Consider the following 20,607-nt stretch of genomic DNA (forward strand, 5'->3'; position numbering starts at 1 on the left):
AATCGTTTTATAAAAATTAACCAACGATTTTATACAATTTGCATATATGTGCGAAAAATTTTCCCTCTTTATATATACATATATATGAGGTATGGGGGTCTTTTTATATAAAATGACACACGTGGTATAAATGCATTTAAGCACTCACGTCACGTAAATTCGACATATAGAGTACACACAGAAATATATGAAAAAAAATTTTTCTTTTTTTTTTTTTTGATACGGACATATAAATTGAACCACGTGTGTCTGGGGGATTCGACAGATTTTGCAAGCCGATTTGCAATTTGAACGGTTATAATTAATGGCGCGCGACACGACTTCACTTGTGTTCGCGAGAGGAGGGAAAAAAGTTTATAGTGGCAAACCGCCAACAAGAGTTGATCGGTCGTGAGAGAGAAAAAAAAAGTTGACAATAAATTCTTTTAACTATTTTCTTTTTAGTAAAAATAACTTTTGTATTTATAAATTTATATATTTTTTTTTGTCAGGATTTTATTCTTAATTAGCATTTTTTTTTCTTTAAAATATTTTATTTTTGGTTAGAGAAATTTTCAATTCACATTATAATAGGAAACTTGATTTGCAATTAGTTCTCTATAAATATTATTTATTCAGGATATAAAACATTCATGTAGACAAATCTGATCAAGAGTCGCGACTGGCGCCAATTTAAATAGTCTGTAAAAAAAAAATTGGAATGAAAATTCAAAGATGAAGATTATTTAGAACTATTTTTGTAATTTTCTTCAGATTTTAAAAATGAGATACAGAAACTGAAATTTGCGGATTTTTAATTTGATTGAATTTTTCTTTTTTTGGTGTGTTTACGAAAAAAATTTATTTGATTCAAATAATTACTTGACTATTAGCAAATAAATATTTTATTATTTGAGTCAAATATAGTATTTTTCAAATACAGAAATTATTGGTTCAAATACAGTTTATTTAATTCAATTATTTGGTTTGAAAATTTATATTTGGTTTAAAAATTTATTTGGCAAATAAATATTTATTTGACAATAAGTAACCGATTGAATCAAATTTTTCTTTTTAATTAAAATTTCAACACGGAAAAAAGGGGAAAAACGAATAAAGTAATCTTTACTATTTTAAAAGTAAAACCGAAACTGTTCGCAGTTTTTGCGCTTTTCTGTCAATTTTTACTCCAGAAGTAGTAAAACTTACTATTTCTGGAGTAAAATTTACTATGTTCGGAGTAAATTTTACTATTTCTGGAGTAAAATTTACTATGTTCGGAGTAAATTTTACTATTTCTGGAGTAAAATTTACTATTTTCGGAGTAAATTTTACTATTTCTGGAGTAAAATTTACTATTTTCGGAGTAAATTTTACTATTTCTGGAGTAAAATTTACTATTTTCGGAGTAAATTTCACTACTTCTGGAGTAAAAATGGAAAGAAATGCTCAGAAACTGCGGACAGTTCCGGTTTTACTTTTAAAGTATAGTAAAAGTTACTTTGTTCGTTTTTCTTTTTTTCTCCGAAATATAAAATGTAAAAAATGAAAATTCTAATAAAGAAATTTTAGGACTTATGCGTCTCAAAAAAATATAACAATAAAATATTAATAATAAATAGTAAATAAAAATTAAAATAAATAATAAATTAATAAAATATTAATGCTTACAAAAGGAATTCTTTTGGAAATATAAAATATAGATGTAATATAATCAGTATTTGCCCAACCTTTTTTTTTTTTTTGTTAAAAAAAAGTGTTTATCTCATAAAACAATCAAGTTTTATCATCTTGACAACTTTTTGTTTTGTAAATAGCGTCTTTCTTTCTATGCTGCGTAATTATTTTTCGATATTATTCTTGTGCATTTTATTTTATTGATATATTTATAAATTTTGCCTTCCGCATATAAATAAGAAATGCAAAATCAATGAAAATTACGAAAGTGTATAAATTTATATGAAAATACTTATAAAATTCCTTCTTTATAAATGTTTGAAAAAAAAAGAAAACAGTGCGCATTCAAATGCAAAGAAACATATGAAGTGCCATAAAACCGCTTTCAGAAATAAACTTCTTCTTGCAAGTTAAACGTTTTGGTACAACCATTAGAGAGTTCTTGGATGGTAATAAATTTCGTGTGTTGGGGTTCTGTAAAAGTCGATCGCGTGAACTCGAGAATAGCCAGATTCTGCAAATTTATATGTATAAATATACCTGTATGTTGCAATTTACCAAACGGATGTCATACATTCCCTGCGTAATATTACCAACATCTGGAATGCATTTAAAAAAAAAATTCTTTAAAAAAAAAAAATAAAATAAAAATTACAAAAATTAATTAACTAAAGCCGTGCAGAAATTTTGCCAGGGGCATGAGCAGACTGCCCTATTAGGGAATGAAACGCCGCGCCTGATTTGGCCCTAATCAGGTGTGGCGTTTCATTCCCTAATAGGGCCCTGGTAGGAAAGGCATAAATTTTACACGGGGATTTAGATTTAATTTAATGTAAACAAGATTTAATTGAATTATAATTATGAAAATTTATTCTTTTATTATAATGAAAAATGTTTATTATGGAAAACAAAGTTGATTTATACTTTCAGTGTTAATTGAAATATAACTAATAATAAAACAGAGGGTGATTGTTCGTTACACAATAGCGGGGAGTTTTATGAAAATAAAAAAACTGGTCAGTTTACTCACAACAGTTATTAGGTATTATATACCCTTTTATATCCAGTTTAATTTAATAAGGATGGGCGTTTATATACTTTATAGGTCGACTTCGATAAGCGACGCTGTGTGTGGATTAAATTCACGCCTTATCTCTGCCATAAAAGGTAGCGTTGGAGAATCTTATTCTTCAAATAAAAAAGTATGTTTAATTTGTTGCACATTTTTGAACTTTTCGCATATTTATTTGTTTGCACTATTAAAAAAAAGTGACGAATATTAAATTTGTTAAAAATTTGTACCAGGAGTGCAACGCGGCATCTTATTTTTTTTCTCTTCGTTTCGGGTGTATCATAACGAGGACATTAATATCGCGTGCGCAACGAGCCATATTGTACTCTCAGCAAATGGAAAAACGAGTCTCTGAAAACTGAGACGATGTAAAATATCTTTTTATGTTTCTCGAATGTTCTTAGAAATCATTTAGATTTAATAAAATTGAAAAAAAAAAATTTATAATCGATTATAATTATTATTTTTTTTCAAGGGAAAATTGATTTTAGTTAAAAAAAAAGAAACACGACTATAAAGTACTTGTAAAAATTTTTTAATCCAAAGTCACTTTGAATAAAGCTACCTGACGGGGAAGTTTTGTCTATGGCAATATTGAGACAACAAAAAAGTTCTTTTCAAGCCTTCATGAATTTCATACATACGGAATGGAAGAACTTTTTTTTTTTTTCGTTATAATAAATTATTTTTTCAAAATCCTCTTCGTCGATATATAAAGTTTGAAAATGAGTTTTGATTTTAAAATTTCTTATATAGATTTAAAGTTTTAATATATTGTTTGATGCGAGTCAAATTTTGTGGCAGTGGTAATATTAGGATGTAAAATTGCTTTGATATAGGAAACTAGTTATTCAATGACACCCACGCACTTGACACCATATATATATATATATATAGAGGTTGTGTCGTGTCATTTTGCTTCTGAATCGTTGTGCCAAAACCAGTGAATAGGAACGTCAGGAATGCCCTTTAACCTCCTGTGGGGGATATAGTTTACGCCTCACATTTCGCGGCCTGCCGCTTTTCAGACTCACTGTCCGCAGACTCTCAGTGTCAATGAAATTCACATATATTTATTATCTAATTAATAAAATTTTTTTTCAGTAAATTTAAACATTCATGGAAAAAATTCAATTTTTTTTTTATATTAGTAATTGATTTCATATATTTGTTTTGTAGAAAAATATTTAATATTTGAAAGATTTCTTTTATATTAAAACGAATTTTACATGACACGTATCTTTGAAATTTTATCCCACACCTTTGATATTGACTGTCAGGTATTTATATATATTAAATGTCAGACGAACCTCGTAATCAAATTATGACCCCATTGACTCAAGTGCCATTGCCACTTTTATAGTCGTATGAACACTTGAACGCAATGTATGTAAGTGAGAACCAAACTTGTTTCTCGAAAAATATCTACGACGGCAATTTTATTGAGAATCAATTTTATATTGAGAATCAATTTCACATGGGAGTAAATTCTCTTGCTCAAAAAAGTCAGTGCAAAAAAATTATTATTTGACTTGGCAAGATTTTTTTTAAAAAAAAAAAGGAACTCAAATTATAGTAAAATTAAAAACTTTATTTTCTGAGAATATAAATATAAATAAATAATAATGAATAAAATTATAATAAATAAATTTTATTTATATATAAAAAATTATAAGGTATTAAGATAAGGTGCTATTAATTTAATACCAAATTTTTGATTAAAATTAGTAAATATTTTTTTACTATTTATTAGTAAATATTTAATTACTATTTAATAGTAAATATTTATTTACTAGGTTTTTATTTACTAGTAAATATTTATTTACTATTTATTTACTAGGTATTTATTTACTAGTAAATATTTATTTACTAGGCTTTTATTTACTAGTAAATATTTATTAACTAGGCTTTTATTTACTAGGTATTTATTTACTAGTAAATATTTATTTACTAGGCTTTTATTTACTAGTAAATATTTATTAACTAGGCTTTTATTTACTAGGTATTTATTTACTAGTAAATATTTATTTACTAGGTATTTATTTACTAGTAAATATTTATTTACTAGGCTTTTATTTACTAGTAAATATCTATTTACTAGGCTTTTATTTACTAGGTATTTATTTACTAGTAAATATTTATTTACTAGGCTTTTATTTACTAGGTATTTATTTACTAGGCATTTATTTACTATTTATTTACTAGTAAATATTTATTTACTAGGCTTTTATTTACTAGGCATTTATTTACTATTTATTTACTAGTAAATATTTATTTACTAGGCTTTTATTTACTAGGTATTTATTTACTATTTATTTACTAGTAAATATTTATTTACTAGGCTTTTATTTACTAGGTATTTATTTACTAGTAAATATTTATTTACTAGGCTTTTATTTACTAGTAAATATTTATTTACTAGGCTTTTATTTACTAGTAAATATTTATTTACTAGGTATTTATTTACTAGTAAATATTTATTTACTATTTATTTACTAGGTATTTATGTACTACTAAATATTTATTTACTAAGTATTTATGTACTACTAAATATTTATTTACTATTTATTTACTATTTACTAGTAAATATAGTACTAGTAAATATAGTATTAGTAAATATAGTAATATTTATACTAGTAAAACATTTACTATTTATTAGAAAATATTTATTTACCATTAAATAGTAAATAATAGTAGAAATAGTTTACCTACTATTTAATAGTAAATAAATAACCAAATAATAATATAAGAAAAATTTTTTTCCGGACATTAAAAAAAAATTGTGAAATTTTAATAAATCATTTTTTTTTTTTTGGTTTCAGCTTGTAGCAGCAATCAATTCAAATGTAGAAATCTTCAATGTATAGACATTAAACAATATTGTAATGGAGTGCCAGACTGCCTGGATGGTTCCGATGAAATAAAGTGCCGTAAGTAGAAATAGAAACAAATCTTAATTATCGCTTAATTTTTTTTTTTTTCGACAATGGTGCATTACTTACTAAATAAAAAATTGATTTGATTTTTTTCTTTTATTTCTTATCCAATTTTTCTTAATCATAAGAAAACTTAATTAAAAATTCTCTTGCAAAAAACATATTATTGCTTTTTGTTTTTTTTTTTTTATATAAAAGGAGAGTTGATTAAATTTATTAATCGAGTCATTAAAAAGTGAAGCTCACAGAGAGAAAATTATTAAAATGGATATAAAAGAAAACGTTTAGAAGGGCGTCGAAAACATGTTGCTTTTGTTGGGGGTTTTTCATATATATATATATAAAGTAATGTTGACCCCGCGCTCTCTGTAGCATTATGCACATCTTTTGTTGACATGCACCATTGTCCGTATAGCGTAAAGGAACGGCTTCATTGTATATTTTTTTTTTTTATTTTTTTTATTATGTACCCACGTGCACAGCACTTTCTGCGTCAATAGAGAGAGCTTGTAGCTTAAGATTCTGAGATCAATGTTTTTCACCTTTATTTGTGGGTCTGAGTTTGACAGTCTTTAACTTTTTTTTTTTTTGATTAGATGACTGATATATATTTAACAAAGCTTAAGCATTCTCAGATTTTGTTATTCAATGCACTGATACTTTTCTCTGCACTTTTTTCTTATATATAAAAGAATTGCATTTAAAAAATTTATTTTCCTTTTTCATTCAATTTTTTCTTATTGTATCAATGATTTTTATTTAAATATGTAAATGCAGCTTGAAGAAAAATTTTTTTTGAAGAGTAATTTTTTTGTGATGAATAAAAAATTTTTTTATTCAAATATAATTGGTTATTAGATAAATATTTAATCAAATAATTTTGTATTCTAAATAAATTGAAATGAATATTTAAATAGAGAAATTATTTCAATAATTATTATTAGTATTTATTAATTTTAAATTGAAATAATTTCTTTGTAATTAAATTACAAGAAAATTATTTCAATTTATTTGAATTTGAAAATTATTTGATTATATTTAATAACTGCTAAATTTTTTGTTATAAATTGTTGTAATTAATTTTTCATCATGATAAATAAAATTTGACAGTGGATTTATATTCACAAATTTGCAATTAAATGTCATTCTTTCGAGATGAATATAATTTTTTTTTTTTAATACACTGAGGTTTTTGTTCAAATAGGCCGTTTCGAATTATTATGAACGCTTTAGCTTATTAGCACCCACACGTGTGTTTTTATCGTTTATAAAACTCATTAAATACACGTTTATGTTTACGTGGAATGCACACACAATGAAATTAACAACGCTTCTATTATTATTATTATTTTGGTCTCGTCATAGTTTAACAAAAAAAAAATTGATTATCAGGATTTAATAGATTAAATTATTATTACTATTATTATACTATTATATTAATTATACAATATTTAAAAAAATTATATAATAGTATAATAAAACTATAATTTGTTTTTAATATCGTTTACAATTGTTAAAAAATTGACAATTACGAAAATTGTGTATAAAAAAAAAGAATGGTAAATTGAAAAAATAAGAATGTATTTGTAATTGTTCTTATTGTTGTTGGTCAAGCATGTATGTATTCATGTTTCCTATGGGTGCTATATACGTATTATTTATTACGGTCGGTATTGCACGTCACCCTGTGCTTCTCGCATGTGAATGTCCTGAAACTAATCATGAATAAGCCTTCGCGTATTATACGATGAGCTCAATAATTATAATAGCTGTGACAATAATAACTGCATGCATCAGAAAAGGGAAGGCCATTGCACTCCATCCCTTATATTTTATATTTATATCTGAAAATTTTCTTCTTTTAATCACATTAATACCCTTCATTGACTTTTATTAATATTTTTCACAATTTTCCCCTTTTCTTTTTTCTTCTTTGTAAAAAAATACTAAATTATTATACCTTAATAAATAATAATAATAATAATTAAATTTCCTTTAATTTTGAAATTTTGAATTTTAATAAAGTTTTTTTTTCTAAAATAAAAATGAACTTTTATATAATTTAAATAATAATTTAGTTTTATATTTTTAAATTCAATTTAATATTTAATTTGTGAAGATAAAAATATTTTAACTTGGCCTTTTTTTTAAAAGAGGAAGAGCTGATTGATTCAAAAAAAATACTTTCCAATTTTTAAAATAAGATTTCCATTAATAAAATATCTGTCAATTTAAAAATCCTTTATTAAGAATGAAAAAATAAATGAATTATAATTTAAATGAATAAATGAAAAATTTTTGAAAATTAATTATTGAATATAAAATATTAATATAATAATTATTTTATTGAAAAATTTGACAAAGGAAATTGTATTTAAAAAAAAAATGATGGGGAAAAAAATAATAATTAAAATCGCGTTAGCAAACCTCAAGTAGGTGTCAAGTGGAAAGTTGGTGGTGAAATTTTTTTCTTCTCTCTCTCCTTTTTTTTTTTTAATTATTCTTTTTAATCACCTGGGAATATTCGCACTATAACAATATTACAATAAACCAGAAATATATAACTATATTTATATATGGAATGAGGACAGTAGTGAGCGACATATAAAAATTTCACCAAAATCCCGCTCACCCCTTTTTCATTGAAATTTAGTCGCGTTTATTAGCCATCCTAATGACTGACCACACATATTTTAATCCGACATTAATCTCTCGAGACTCGGCCAAAAGTTACCGTCTGTCAGGAATTTCGTTTTCATCCTCTCGCGTGTGTTTCGCTTCTCGCCGTCACGAAATTTTGGTCGCGAGAATTATAATATGTCACTGTATAGTGAAATTGATCGAGCCATATATGTATGGGTGAAAATTAAATTAAAGCCAAATGGCTTCAGTTTAACATATATAATTATTATCTATTATTTAAATATGAAAATCCGCGTACGATTTACTTTTTTTTTAAATTATTTCAAATATATTAAAAAATTATTTCGCGGATTTAATTTAAAAAAAGTAGTTTTTAAAACTATTTTGATTGACAAATGTCAGGATAAAAAAAAACGTATTTTTTTTTGTTATTTAATTTGGATAGAAATTTTCGCTGATAAAATGTTACATGACACTAGATTTATCAGATTCTTTTTTTATCTGGAAAGCTCCTTTCTTTGGTATAATAATAATAATAATAATAGTTCAGTGACAGTTTTATAATCTATTTTGTTTATTTGGATCAATGAATTTTTTTTAAGGATGAAAAAAAGTTTTTTTTTAAATAAATAATTAATTTACAATTTATAATAAGATTAAAAATTATTTTTATCAGTTATTTGAAATAGTTGGGATTAAATATTGAATTTAATTTGTCTTTATTGTAACAGTTTAATTTCTTGCAATTTACCTATCTAAAATTTTATAATACCCAAAGTGGATATTAAATATTAAAACAAAACTTTCGATTAATTTTTTTTTTCAATGTTCACTTAAAGAAAATGATATAATTTTCTATGGATAATAATATGATGTCATTTGTAAGATAAAAGCTTGATGCATATGCATAAACTAATTAGAGAAAATGGTTATGTCGATGAAAGTAATTGAAGTAATTATAAATATGACTTCAGTTCAGGAAAAAATTTTTTTTTTATTTAAGTACCGTTTATGTATTTATATTTTATTACTATTATTAATATAATAATAAATTATTAATAACAATAAATTATTAATAATAATTATTTATTATTAATAAGAATAATAAATTATTATTATTAATGCACATTAGATTTTCATCGTTTGGAAAAATATTTATTTGAATCAATCAAAAGACCATAAGAAAAATTTTCAAATATTAAATAAATATTTAAAAAATACAATATAAATATTTAATAATAGTAACCAATTTTTTTGTGGGAAAAAAATTACCAAAAAAATTCCCTTCTGTTTTAAATTTGCATGATAAAAATTTGTTTTAATTTATTATGTGTGTAATTTTACATCGATAACTCTATTGGAATTAATTTTAGATTTATAATAATTATTTACTAATCAGTTTTTTTTCTCAATGTGCATGTTATTAATATTTGTGTTAATATTTATTTTTAAGTCGTTAATATTCAATCTTTCTATTCGTCCATGATTTTTATTAGTAATTTTTCTCGCAATATGTATTTTGTGTTTTTTGTATAATCCATTTTTTCTTTTCATGTGAATCTATTAACAAAAAAAAAAAAAAGTTGGGATAAAATTTGTAACTCAATTGTTACCTTTCTATATATATTGTTGTGTCTCAATATGAATTTTTTCTATAAACAGTGTTTTATAAATTGTCTTCTTCATCGTCAAGAAAATTCGATTTTCGATTATAGGTCGCATATATCTTCACACAAAAGCTTCGTGTCTTCTATTATTGTATATGTGCTTTAGGCTTTTTATACTTTTACGTGATTTGCAATTTTTTTTTTAAATAGAATTTTTTTAGACTATTAAAATCATCGTTAATTTCTTCTTTTTTAATTTAAAAATTTCTCAATTTGTACTTATTTAAAATATAATAATTTACAACTATTATTTCAGAATTTAAAAATATCAAATTGATACCAAAAAATTTCAAATTTGGATCAATTTGATATTTTCTGTGTGTTAAAAAAAAAAATTTCATTTTTTTGTATAATTAGATACATTTGAATTTTAATGGCAATTTTTTCTTTGCTTTTTTTGTTCTGATTCTTATCCGATGTGTTGTCTTCTTTATTCATAATTCAAAAATGATTCGTATTTTATGTTCTACAGTTTCTTCTATAAAAAAAAAATTCTTGTGTTGCTTTTATGAGCTTATTCTCTTCTTCGATTGTTGGATCAAAAAAATTCTCCTGAAGGAAAATAGTTGAGATTATTTTTGTATAATTTCTTTTATATTAGTTTTGTTTTCGATTAGTTTTGTTTGGATTCAATTCTTACAGAATCTAGAAAATGTACAGACGATGAATTTGAATGCACGCCAGGATACTGTGTGTCAAATTCCAGACGATGTGATGGAGTAAATGACTGCCAAAATAGAAGAGACGAATTATATTGTGGATCACACAACAGTATGAAAAATACATATTTACAAAAATATTGCGATAAAAAAAAAATTATTTATTAAAAATTAAAAATAAAAATTAAAAAATATATTTTTTAAAAAAAAATTTTCATAAAACAGATTTATTGGGAGAAATAAATCTGGAAAATTATTTTGATTAGTAAAGTGTAATTTATAAATACGATATAGAAAGTTTTATCTGGTGATGTTTAAGCATGAATTTTAATTTGACATTTGCGCATGTGAATGAAAATGTTTTTATTAGCTGATAATTACAATTAATAAGCGCAATTACTTATAAATTGACATTTTAGCCGTACAGCATATAAATGTGTTTAAATATATTTTTTTTAGTTTATACAATATAGAAAGTACAATAATTATTTAATTATATTATAATTTTTATTTTCTGTTTATCATTTGAGTTATATCTTTTGTTTTCAAATTGACATATACACAGCGACTCGAAATTGTGGTCCGGATCAATTTGAATGTGATAATGGCCGTTGCATCAACATAAATCAGAAGTGCGATGGTCGACAGGATTGTCGCGATTATACCGATGAGCACAATTGCAATGGTATTTCATTTTTTTTTCCTTTCTCCTTTCAATTTTCTTTTATTAATTTTAATTGTATAATTTTCTATTATTATTAATTTTTATTAATTAATTTTTTTTCCATTTTTTATACCCGAAAATTGATACAAATTTCCAAATCAAAATATGTGAAAAAAATCTATTTTTATTTGTATTAATTTTTGATTTTAAATAAAATTTCAGTGACATCGTGTCCTGCGGATCAATTCCGTTGTTTAGATGGCACCTGTTTGAATATAGACAAAAGATGCGATGGAATTCAGGACTGTCGTAATGGAGACGATGAAAGCCAATGTGGTAAGTTATCCGCATATATATTTTTTTTATAATTATAAATTTAAATTACAATATTGAAAATTAATTTAACGTTACGTGCATTTTTTTACGAAATGTATTTGATCGAATTTTTAAAAAATAGTTTTATAAACATTTATTAGAGGATTAGTCGATTATATGAGACTATGAAGAATTATTGCACAAGGTGTGGCATTTTCATTAGGCAAAAAGATATATATCTCTCCCACTATATGAAAGTCAAATCAGAGAATATTTTTTTTTTTTTATTCATAAAAATTTTTCTAAATTAGTTTATAGAAAAAAATATCTTATTTATTTAAAAAGTCGTCGTGCTTCTCGTAACTAACTATTTACTAATCGCAAGTCTAATAAATATTGTCTAATTTGCCATATTTTATTATAATATAGAATTTTTTTCCATTTACTCTCAACGACGACGGTTAGAAGGTCAACTTGATTTGTCTTCCTTCAGGCGCTAAAAAAAAAAAGGAAAAATTATTTTATATATGCAATATGCAAATTTTTGACGTCGTAAAATTTTTTTCATTCTTATCGATTCTCACACCACCTATACATTACCCCACCTTGCGTCCGAGTAAATGCATACCTAACTTAATTTATCCGCCATCACGCACGACAGAGCTTTTCAATTTTCCAGTACTTTACACTGACCAAACTCATTGAGACATAGGGATTTTTTCCCAACTAGTTTTTATTTTCATATATATAAGTTTGGGAAAAAGTTTTTCCCTTTTCTTAATTAATAAACTTAGATCACGCAGGAAATTATTATTATTATTATAAAGGAGAGTCACAAAACGGAAATTAATTAAGTTCTCCTATCATGAATGTTGAATGTTTTTGCCAATTTTTTTTTTGTGGGTGGCGGATTTATCGTTTAAATATTAAAAAAAAAAAATGGTGGAGGGTGGGAATTGAAAAAAAAGAAATACTAGCATGAATGTGGTGTATGGAGCAGGTTGCAAAGCTGCGGAATTTAGCTGTGCGGACGGAACTTGCATCGACTATGGGTTGCAGTGCAATGGCTACGAGGACTGTCAGGATGGCTCTGACGAGAAAGATTGTGGTAACTATACCATCGCAAAGTCACGATTTATCCTTCTTTTCCTTACACAAATACACTTGCACCAATTTTTCTTTTTAAAATAAGATAAAAAATAATTTTTTTCTAAAATTTTCTAAAATTTTGGAAAAGAATATTTAGAAAATTTTTACGTTATTAATTACGAAGAAAAAAAAAATTTCTTACACCCCCCTGACTTGCACATGCATACGTAATAATGCAATACACATTCTTGCACTTTTATCGTACAGGCACGAACGCTAGGTAGGAAAAACCCATAAAAAGCCATGAGGAGGGACTTCCTGACTCGAGGCATTTTTCCGGTTTCAAGTTTTGTCTTCGTACTTCTGGCGCATCATTTCTTTTTTTTTATTTTAAAAGTCATTTAACCGATATTTCTTCTTTTGATCAACTTTAAGTTCTCATTTTCTATTTCCTTGTGTATTTTCTTTATTTTATTTTCTGTTTGGAAAATGATCTTTATTTTCTTTTTCATGTAATATTTTTTTTTTCTCCCTTTTCTGTTTTTTTTTTTTTTTGTTTCTTGGCAAGCAATGTGAATCGACAGAAAGGATTTACGGCTTATGCGAACGAAATTGTGACGTAATTACAGAAGCTGAAAGAAAACCATTTCCCTTTATAAGACACCTAACTAGATGAAAAAAAAAAAATTCTACAATGAAAATTAGTCAAATTTTTTGTCCGAAATACTTTAAAAATACTTTTTCCATTAATTAAATTTGATTTGAAATGAAATTCTATTTAAAATTATTTTCAGAGAAATAAAAATTTAATTTTTCTTAATTTCCTCAATTTACTTTAAGATTTGATCCACTTTCAATTTTTTTTTTTTTTCATAATTCTATTTTTAAAAAATATTCTTGATAATAAAAGTATGCGACTATATTTAAAATATAAAAATATATATGTGCAATAAATATTGAATTTACTTTTGAAAATTTCAAAATTCTCTACGAAAGAGATATTTTTCTTTTTTTTTTTTTTCTATAAATATACGAAACCGTTCGTGCCTGTCGATCTTTATTACATGTACTCGTTTTATTTTTATTTCATTGCTGTCGTCATTCTCATACTCATCTCTCACCACGTAAACACCGTGTGACGTTATCGTATATTAGATGAAATTTCAAGGCGAATTACCAAAATTGAAAAAAGTCATAGGAAAAAAAATTCTGGACATGGAACAAAATCAAATATCAAAAAATTTAATTCACATGGATCAAGAGGAAAAAAAAAGAAATTATCATCACAAAAAGAAGAAGAAGAAGAAGAATGGAATTTAAAAAATCAAGATAAAAATCAATCTAATGGAAAATTGGAAAAAAATATTATTATAACAACAAATACAGAATTATCGAGACCATTAAAATCATCAATGATTACTGTTCTTCAACATGAACCTATTTTTGATTATAATCGAACTATTATTCTCACTACAAAATATCAAAAAGAAGATCTTACATCTCTTACTAAAACAACGAATAATAATAATCATAATAATGAAATTTCCAGTAATGCTATTATTAAAATTCAAAGCAAGGATGAAAAATTAAAGAAAAATAAAAAAAAATTAAAAAGAAAACGTCATTTTTCAACGACTACAACCGAAAAATCGTTATCTAGTATTTCGGTATTAAATGTCACAGGGAAAATCAAAGAGAAAAAAAGAGAGAAAAAAAGAAAGAAAGAATCAACAACAACGGAAGTTGTCACAACTGAGGATTTTGGAGTTGTTGTATTTTCGGCATTTAAAAATGATTCACAATTTGCAAGGCAGGAGAATAATTTCAAGGAAAATTTAAAATTGAAAATTCAACAAAATAATAATAATACAAAAGCACAAGAATTGGTGAAAAATAAAAATAATACTATTTCTATTAATAATTCTAAAATAAATAATGATATTATTAATAATACTGTGAATTTACAACAAAACAAGGAAAATAATTTACAAATTAAAGAAAAATCCCACAAATTAAATAAAATGAAAAAAAAATTAAAGGACAAAATTTTGGCCAACGATAAAAAGAAAATGGAAAATTTAACCGATATTGTCGTTGGAAATTATACCGCAAAAGTTGGATCGTCAATTCATAAATATATTACAAAATATAATATCACTTATACTATTCCCAACACTACGGATTTACAAATTATTGATAAAACTAATGATAAAAAACTGGAAAATTATGAAATTTTTACAACGCCAGCTAGTAAGCATAAAAAGAAAATAAAGAAACACAAAAATAAAAATAGAAAAATTAAAAAACCTGAAATCAAAGAAGAAACAAACAAGACGGAGGACAATAAAACGATAATTGAAAAATATGATTTGAAAAAAGAAAATAAAATTTTGAAAAATGATGTAAAATTGAATATTACTTCAAAGCAACAATTTAAAAAATGTGAAATGAAATGTATCAATTTTTGGCGTCAACGTTATGAAAATTTATTAAAGAAAATTACATCAAATGATACTTTACCACCAAGTGAAAATGATATTAATTTTGAATTAAATAATACTTTTCATGATTGTTTGGAACCTATTTTAGAATTAAATAATGAAACATCAAAAATTGCAACAACTGTTAAAACTCATCTGGATAATAAAGAGGAAAACCAAGAAATGCCAAAATTTCAGGAAATGAAGAATAAAACAGAAATTGTCAAGGAAAATGAGAAAAATCAAAATAAAAATGAAAAAATAGTGGATAAAAATATTGAAAAAGAAAAGAAAATTGAAACAAAAAAGTCAAAAAAGAAGGATATAGAAAAACAATCAAATAAAGATGGTAATAAAAGGAAAGAGGGGAAAAAGAGAAAAAAAGGAAAAAAAAGAATTCGAACTACTGTAAAAACAACAGAAATTACAACAATTACACCTGTTGAAAATTTACATGAAAAAATAATTAATTTTTCTTTAACAAATGATCTTGAAACTTCTGAATCAATTAAAAATAAAGCCGATTATAATATAAGTGAAACAAGAAAAGATTTTATATCTACGACTGAATCATTAAAAGTTGGTGGCTGGGATTGGAATTTCGATTCGTTTAAGGAATTTTTTACATTTGACACATCTATGGAGAAAAAAGATGATTTAAATAAAAAAAATGAAAATAAATTACAAGAAAATGTATTTTCATTTAAAAATGAAAATACATTTTCCGAAACAAATGATATTTTATTTAATAATATTTCCACTGAATCAATGACAATTTTAAATAATTATTCGACAATTTCATTTCATGATATAAATTTGTCAACAAAAAATAATTGTGAATTTTCTGATTGTAATAATAATAATAAAAAAATTGGTGCCAATAATTTTACAATAAATAGTACAGAAAAATATTCATCATTAGTAAAAAGAATACGTAAACCTAAGAAAAATAAAGAAAATTGTAAAAAAAATCCAAATTCAGAAAAATGTAAAAAAAATAAAAAATCGAAATTTTCAACAACAATAATAAAAAATGAAATCACTACGGAAAAATATATTGTAACAACAGAATTTCAAAATCGTGAATTTGTCTCAGATGAGGATTTCGATTCAAAGGAGGCGAGAAATAAAAAAAATACAATAATTGCAGATGATGGTCTACAAACAACAAGTAGACTGTGGAAAAAAATTTTACAAACTAACGAGAGTGAGAATGCAATGGAAAGATTGAAAAAAAATGACAAGAGTATTGATAGAAGAAGAGGAAGTGATAAAAAAGAAAATGAAATAAATATTAAGAAAAAAGATGTAAAGAAAAAAAATAAAGTTTACAAAAATGAAACAGATTATTATGAAGATGATGATGATATTGATGATGATGATGATGACGACGATGATGATGACATTGACGATGAAGAATTTGATGATAATAAAATAAATCTCGATGATTATGATACAAATGGCACACAATGTTTTGATAATGAACATTTTTGCGATGGCGTTTGTCTCGATCAAAAATTGAAATGTGATTCAAAAAAACATTGCAGCGATGGTAGTGATGAGGAAAATTGTCATGAAAAAATAAATTTTAATAAAAGGGGCAAAATGATTAAAACTGGTTCAAATAAAATTCTCGAATCAACGATATATGAAAGTCATGAACCATGCCGACCATGGGAACATTATTGCGATGGAAAATGTATTAATTCGGAAAAAATTTGCAATGGATTTTATGATTGCAACGATGGAAGTGATGAGGATTTGCGAAAATGTAGACAAGGTAGATTTTTGAGAAATCAAATATAACTTATGTGTTCGTCCGAATATTCGCTGTATTATAAAAAAAACGGCTTTTTTCCGGTAAGAGGGGAAAATAATTAAAATCCGATAAAATTTTTTGATGCAGGATTTGAAAATTAATTTTTTTTTGAGAAAATAATTTTTTTCTTTTTTTTTGAGAAAAAATATTGCAGAAAAGTGATTTTTAAAAATTTAATTTGAAAATTTAAATCATGTAAATTTGATATCAAGTTATAAAATATTTATCCTACAAATCCTGTGTCAAAAATTCATGTACCAGAGAACGATTGTCCAAGCATCTACTCAAGAATTACATTTGGAAAAAAAAAAATAAATCGAGAAAACAAAAAGCTTCGTGGATTCTATACCACAAAAAAAAAGGAGCTTGGTTTGAGACTGTAAATAATTTACCTGTAAACGCTTGAAATTGTGTGTCGTCTCCGTTTTCTGAAAGTGGTATATATATACATGGGATTAAAAAAATATATATGAAAGTAAACTTCGCTTTCTAGATGTGAAAAAGTTATTTAAAAAATTTTGTTTTTTTAAATTATAAAAATTGTAAAAAAAAAAAAAAAAAAAATTAGGTAGTTTAAAATTAGATTATAATTATGTACATATCGTTAGTGTATTGCATTAGAAAGTAGAATTCAATCCCTTATTTTCTAAATTAAAAAAAAAATACATTTTCCTGTACATATAATTTTACACAAAACTCTCTTTTTTGTGAATAACAAAAGTATAAGCTTTAAATGTTAGAAAGCTTATTAAAGTTCTATGTATATAAGAAACTTTATTGCAGTTTTAAGAGTTACAGGTGCTTTTGATGTATATCAATAATAATATCTCGAATCGTCATTATTCTACATATATTTATGCTGCTCTTAACTGCTTTCAATGTTTTTTCTACGTTCATAATTTTTTTTTTTTTTTATAGTGTTTTCAAACATGCGTCTTTAAATACGTCTTGAGGGTAAAACGATAATCTCATTTCTAAAAAAAAAAAAAATTCACTTCCTTTTATTAATAATTTTCTACAATTTTTTAATTGTAATTTAAAAAAATAAAAATTTTTCAGTTTCATTGGAATTTAATTAATTAATTGAAAATGTAATTGTAAAATAAAATTTACAATATAAGGTTTAAAGATGTGAGAATAGAAATTAGACGCATTGATCGAAAAAACAAGGTGTGAATACGGGTCAAGTATTAATTTAATGAGAATTAATCGAAATCGTTTTACCTGAAAGACACGCAAAGGCGCAATTGTTTGATATGTGAGAAAAAAAAAAAAAGAAAAGGGAATATCTATTTCATTGCCGGGCCCTGTAGGTTTGGCTCCTTGCCCTTCAATGGACTTCACCTGCGAGGATGGCTCTTGTATACCAAAGACCTCGGTTTGCGATGGATACGACGACTGCCCCAAGGCAGAAGATGAGCTTCATTGTGGTACATAATCCTTTCCTTAAAACCATACTTTAGACACCAGAGAAAATTATTTTCTTTTTTTTTTTATTTTCCATTTCTTTGCCGAAGTAAATTATTTTCATTTTCAAAAACAAAGAAATTTAACTTTAATACAATTTATATTAATATAATAATTAGTTATATAATAATAATAATCTAATTAAAAAAAATTTTTTCTAATAATAATAATTTTGTATTCTTTATTTATTATTAATTATTATTTATAAATAAAAAACAGTATTATTATATATAAAATAATTATTATTAATTATTTAATTATTAATTATTATTATTATTATATTAATTAAAAATGTGAATTAGATTTGGTTTTTTTTTTTTAAAAGGAACAATATTTTTTCTCTGGTGACACGAGTTTTCCGAAACCTTGCTTCGCTCGCATTCATGTAGTAGCTGCGCTTTCCCGAAAAAAAATGATTCCCTTAATTTAATCGAATTTGCTCGTAACATTTAACTGTGAAAAAAGAATTTCATTTTTTTTGTTAACGTTTTCAATGAAAAAATTTTTTTCCATTTTTTTTTGTAACAACCACAATTTTTAATATATTATCAAAATTAATTGAAATTGAATATAAAATAGCAAATTGAAATTTAATTTAAAATAGTAAATTGAAATTTAATATAAAATAGTAAATTGAAATTTAATTTCAAATAGTAAATTGAAATTTAATTTCAAATATTAAATTGAAATTTAATTTAAAATAGTAAATTGAAATAATGAATATTTAAATAGTTGCCAGTATAGAAATTAGAAAACTAAAAATTTGTAATTTATCTGTGTGCTCTAACATAATTAGTAACAATATAATAGATATACTAATTTTTATGTAGACAGCTTGTAATGTAGGAAAAGCTTTTTTTTGAAAAAAAAGAGTTCGAAAAGCAATTTTTTGATAAAAAGCAGTAATTAAAATTTTTTTTCGATATCACTTATTTAGATGTAGAAAAATGTATTAAAAAAGACAAAGAATATAAAAAATAATCTTTTTATTATTAAAAAATAATTTATTAAAAAAAAAATTTATTTAAAAAAATTTTTTTTTTTTAATTTTTTGAGAAATATTGAATTTTTTTCACTTTACTGTTATAGTTATGAAATATTTTTTTTTATAATACTCATTGAAATCAGACTGTGTGTATCATTATAATAACATATAGGCTAGTTAGTTTATCTAATGAACAAGACATCACTTTGATGAAGCGAATGCGCAGCCTACATTCATTTGTCATATCTATTATTGAAAGGCTAATTTAATGCGAGTGCCATGTAACTGGAACTTCTCACCATATATTTCTTTTTTTTTTTTCTTTTTTTATAATAATTAGTTTAAAAAAAAAAATAATGATGATTAAAATGATGCGCGCGCGCATTTTAAAATTACGTCATTTATTATTATTTTACGAGATCACGTCAATCATATTAATTTAAAACTTTGGTGCATGCAGAATCGTGATTATATTCAATGAGAAATATTTCAAGTTGCACGTCACTCAAGTGAGAGTGAGTTTCTAATTGATTGAAGTTTATATATATGATCAACTTGAGTCCGTTATATATATATATGAATTCCTTTGATATTTTCCACCAGAAGTAAATAGAATCATCTGGCTATTTTTGAAATAGAATCTTCATTCTCAGAAAATGATCATCTTTAACCTATATTATTAATACTATTAATAGAAAAAAATATTTTTTTAATAATTAAATTTGAAAATTAAAATATTTTAAATTCCCCCTAATTCGCGGCTTTTGCAAAAAATAATTTTTTTCTGTATTATTTTGATTGACAAAAATAATATAACAAAAATTGTTATTTTTTTATAAAATTTGTGTTATTGCTTTTTGCTTTCATTTTTTTTTGTTTGTAAATTTCTGCCAAAAAAAATAGATCGAGATTGTACGCCAACTCAATTCAAATGTGCGACTGGGGGAAAATGCATTGAAGGCATCTACAGATGTGATGGTCATCCGGATTGTCCAGATAAAAGTGACGAGGATTGTCCTCCATTAACACCTAGAGGAAGAGTGTCTTCAACCAGTACGCTATTGCTTTTTTTTTCATTATCATTCATTTCAAAAAGAAAAATTTCGAAAAAATTTTATTTCACTTTTTTTTAAAAAAATATTTTTTGAAATATTT

The 20,607-nt window shown here is 24.4% G+C and overlaps 1 protein-coding gene across 1 annotated transcript in view; it reads left to right on the forward strand.

Annotated features, from left to right (window-relative positions):
* LOC127282868 (basement membrane-specific heparan sulfate proteoglycan core protein-like) overlaps nucleotides 1-20,607 on the forward strand; it is a 96,026-nt gene that overhangs the window by 50,030 nt on the left and 25,389 nt on the right. The window contains exons 10-15 of the mRNA XM_051307418.1: nucleotides 5,551-5,658; nucleotides 10,617-10,745; nucleotides 11,199-11,318; nucleotides 11,520-11,633; nucleotides 12,613-12,720; nucleotides 13,857-16,961. Of these exons, the coding sequence (XP_051163375.1) occupies nucleotides 5,551-5,658; nucleotides 10,617-10,745; nucleotides 11,199-11,318; nucleotides 11,520-11,633; nucleotides 12,613-12,720; nucleotides 13,857-16,961 (3,684 nt within the window). The remainder of the gene's footprint in view (nucleotides 1-5,550; nucleotides 5,659-10,616; nucleotides 10,746-11,198; nucleotides 11,319-11,519; nucleotides 11,634-12,612; nucleotides 12,721-13,856; nucleotides 16,962-20,607) is intronic.

The sequence above is a fragment of the Leptopilina boulardi genome, unplaced genomic scaffold, assembly GCF_019393585.1.
Source record: "Leptopilina boulardi isolate dan_hultmark-lab unplaced genomic scaffold, ZJU_Lbou_2.1 LbouV2_302, whole genome shotgun sequence".
Classification (NCBI taxonomy): Eukaryota; Metazoa; Arthropoda; class Insecta; order Hymenoptera; family Figitidae; genus Leptopilina; species Leptopilina boulardi.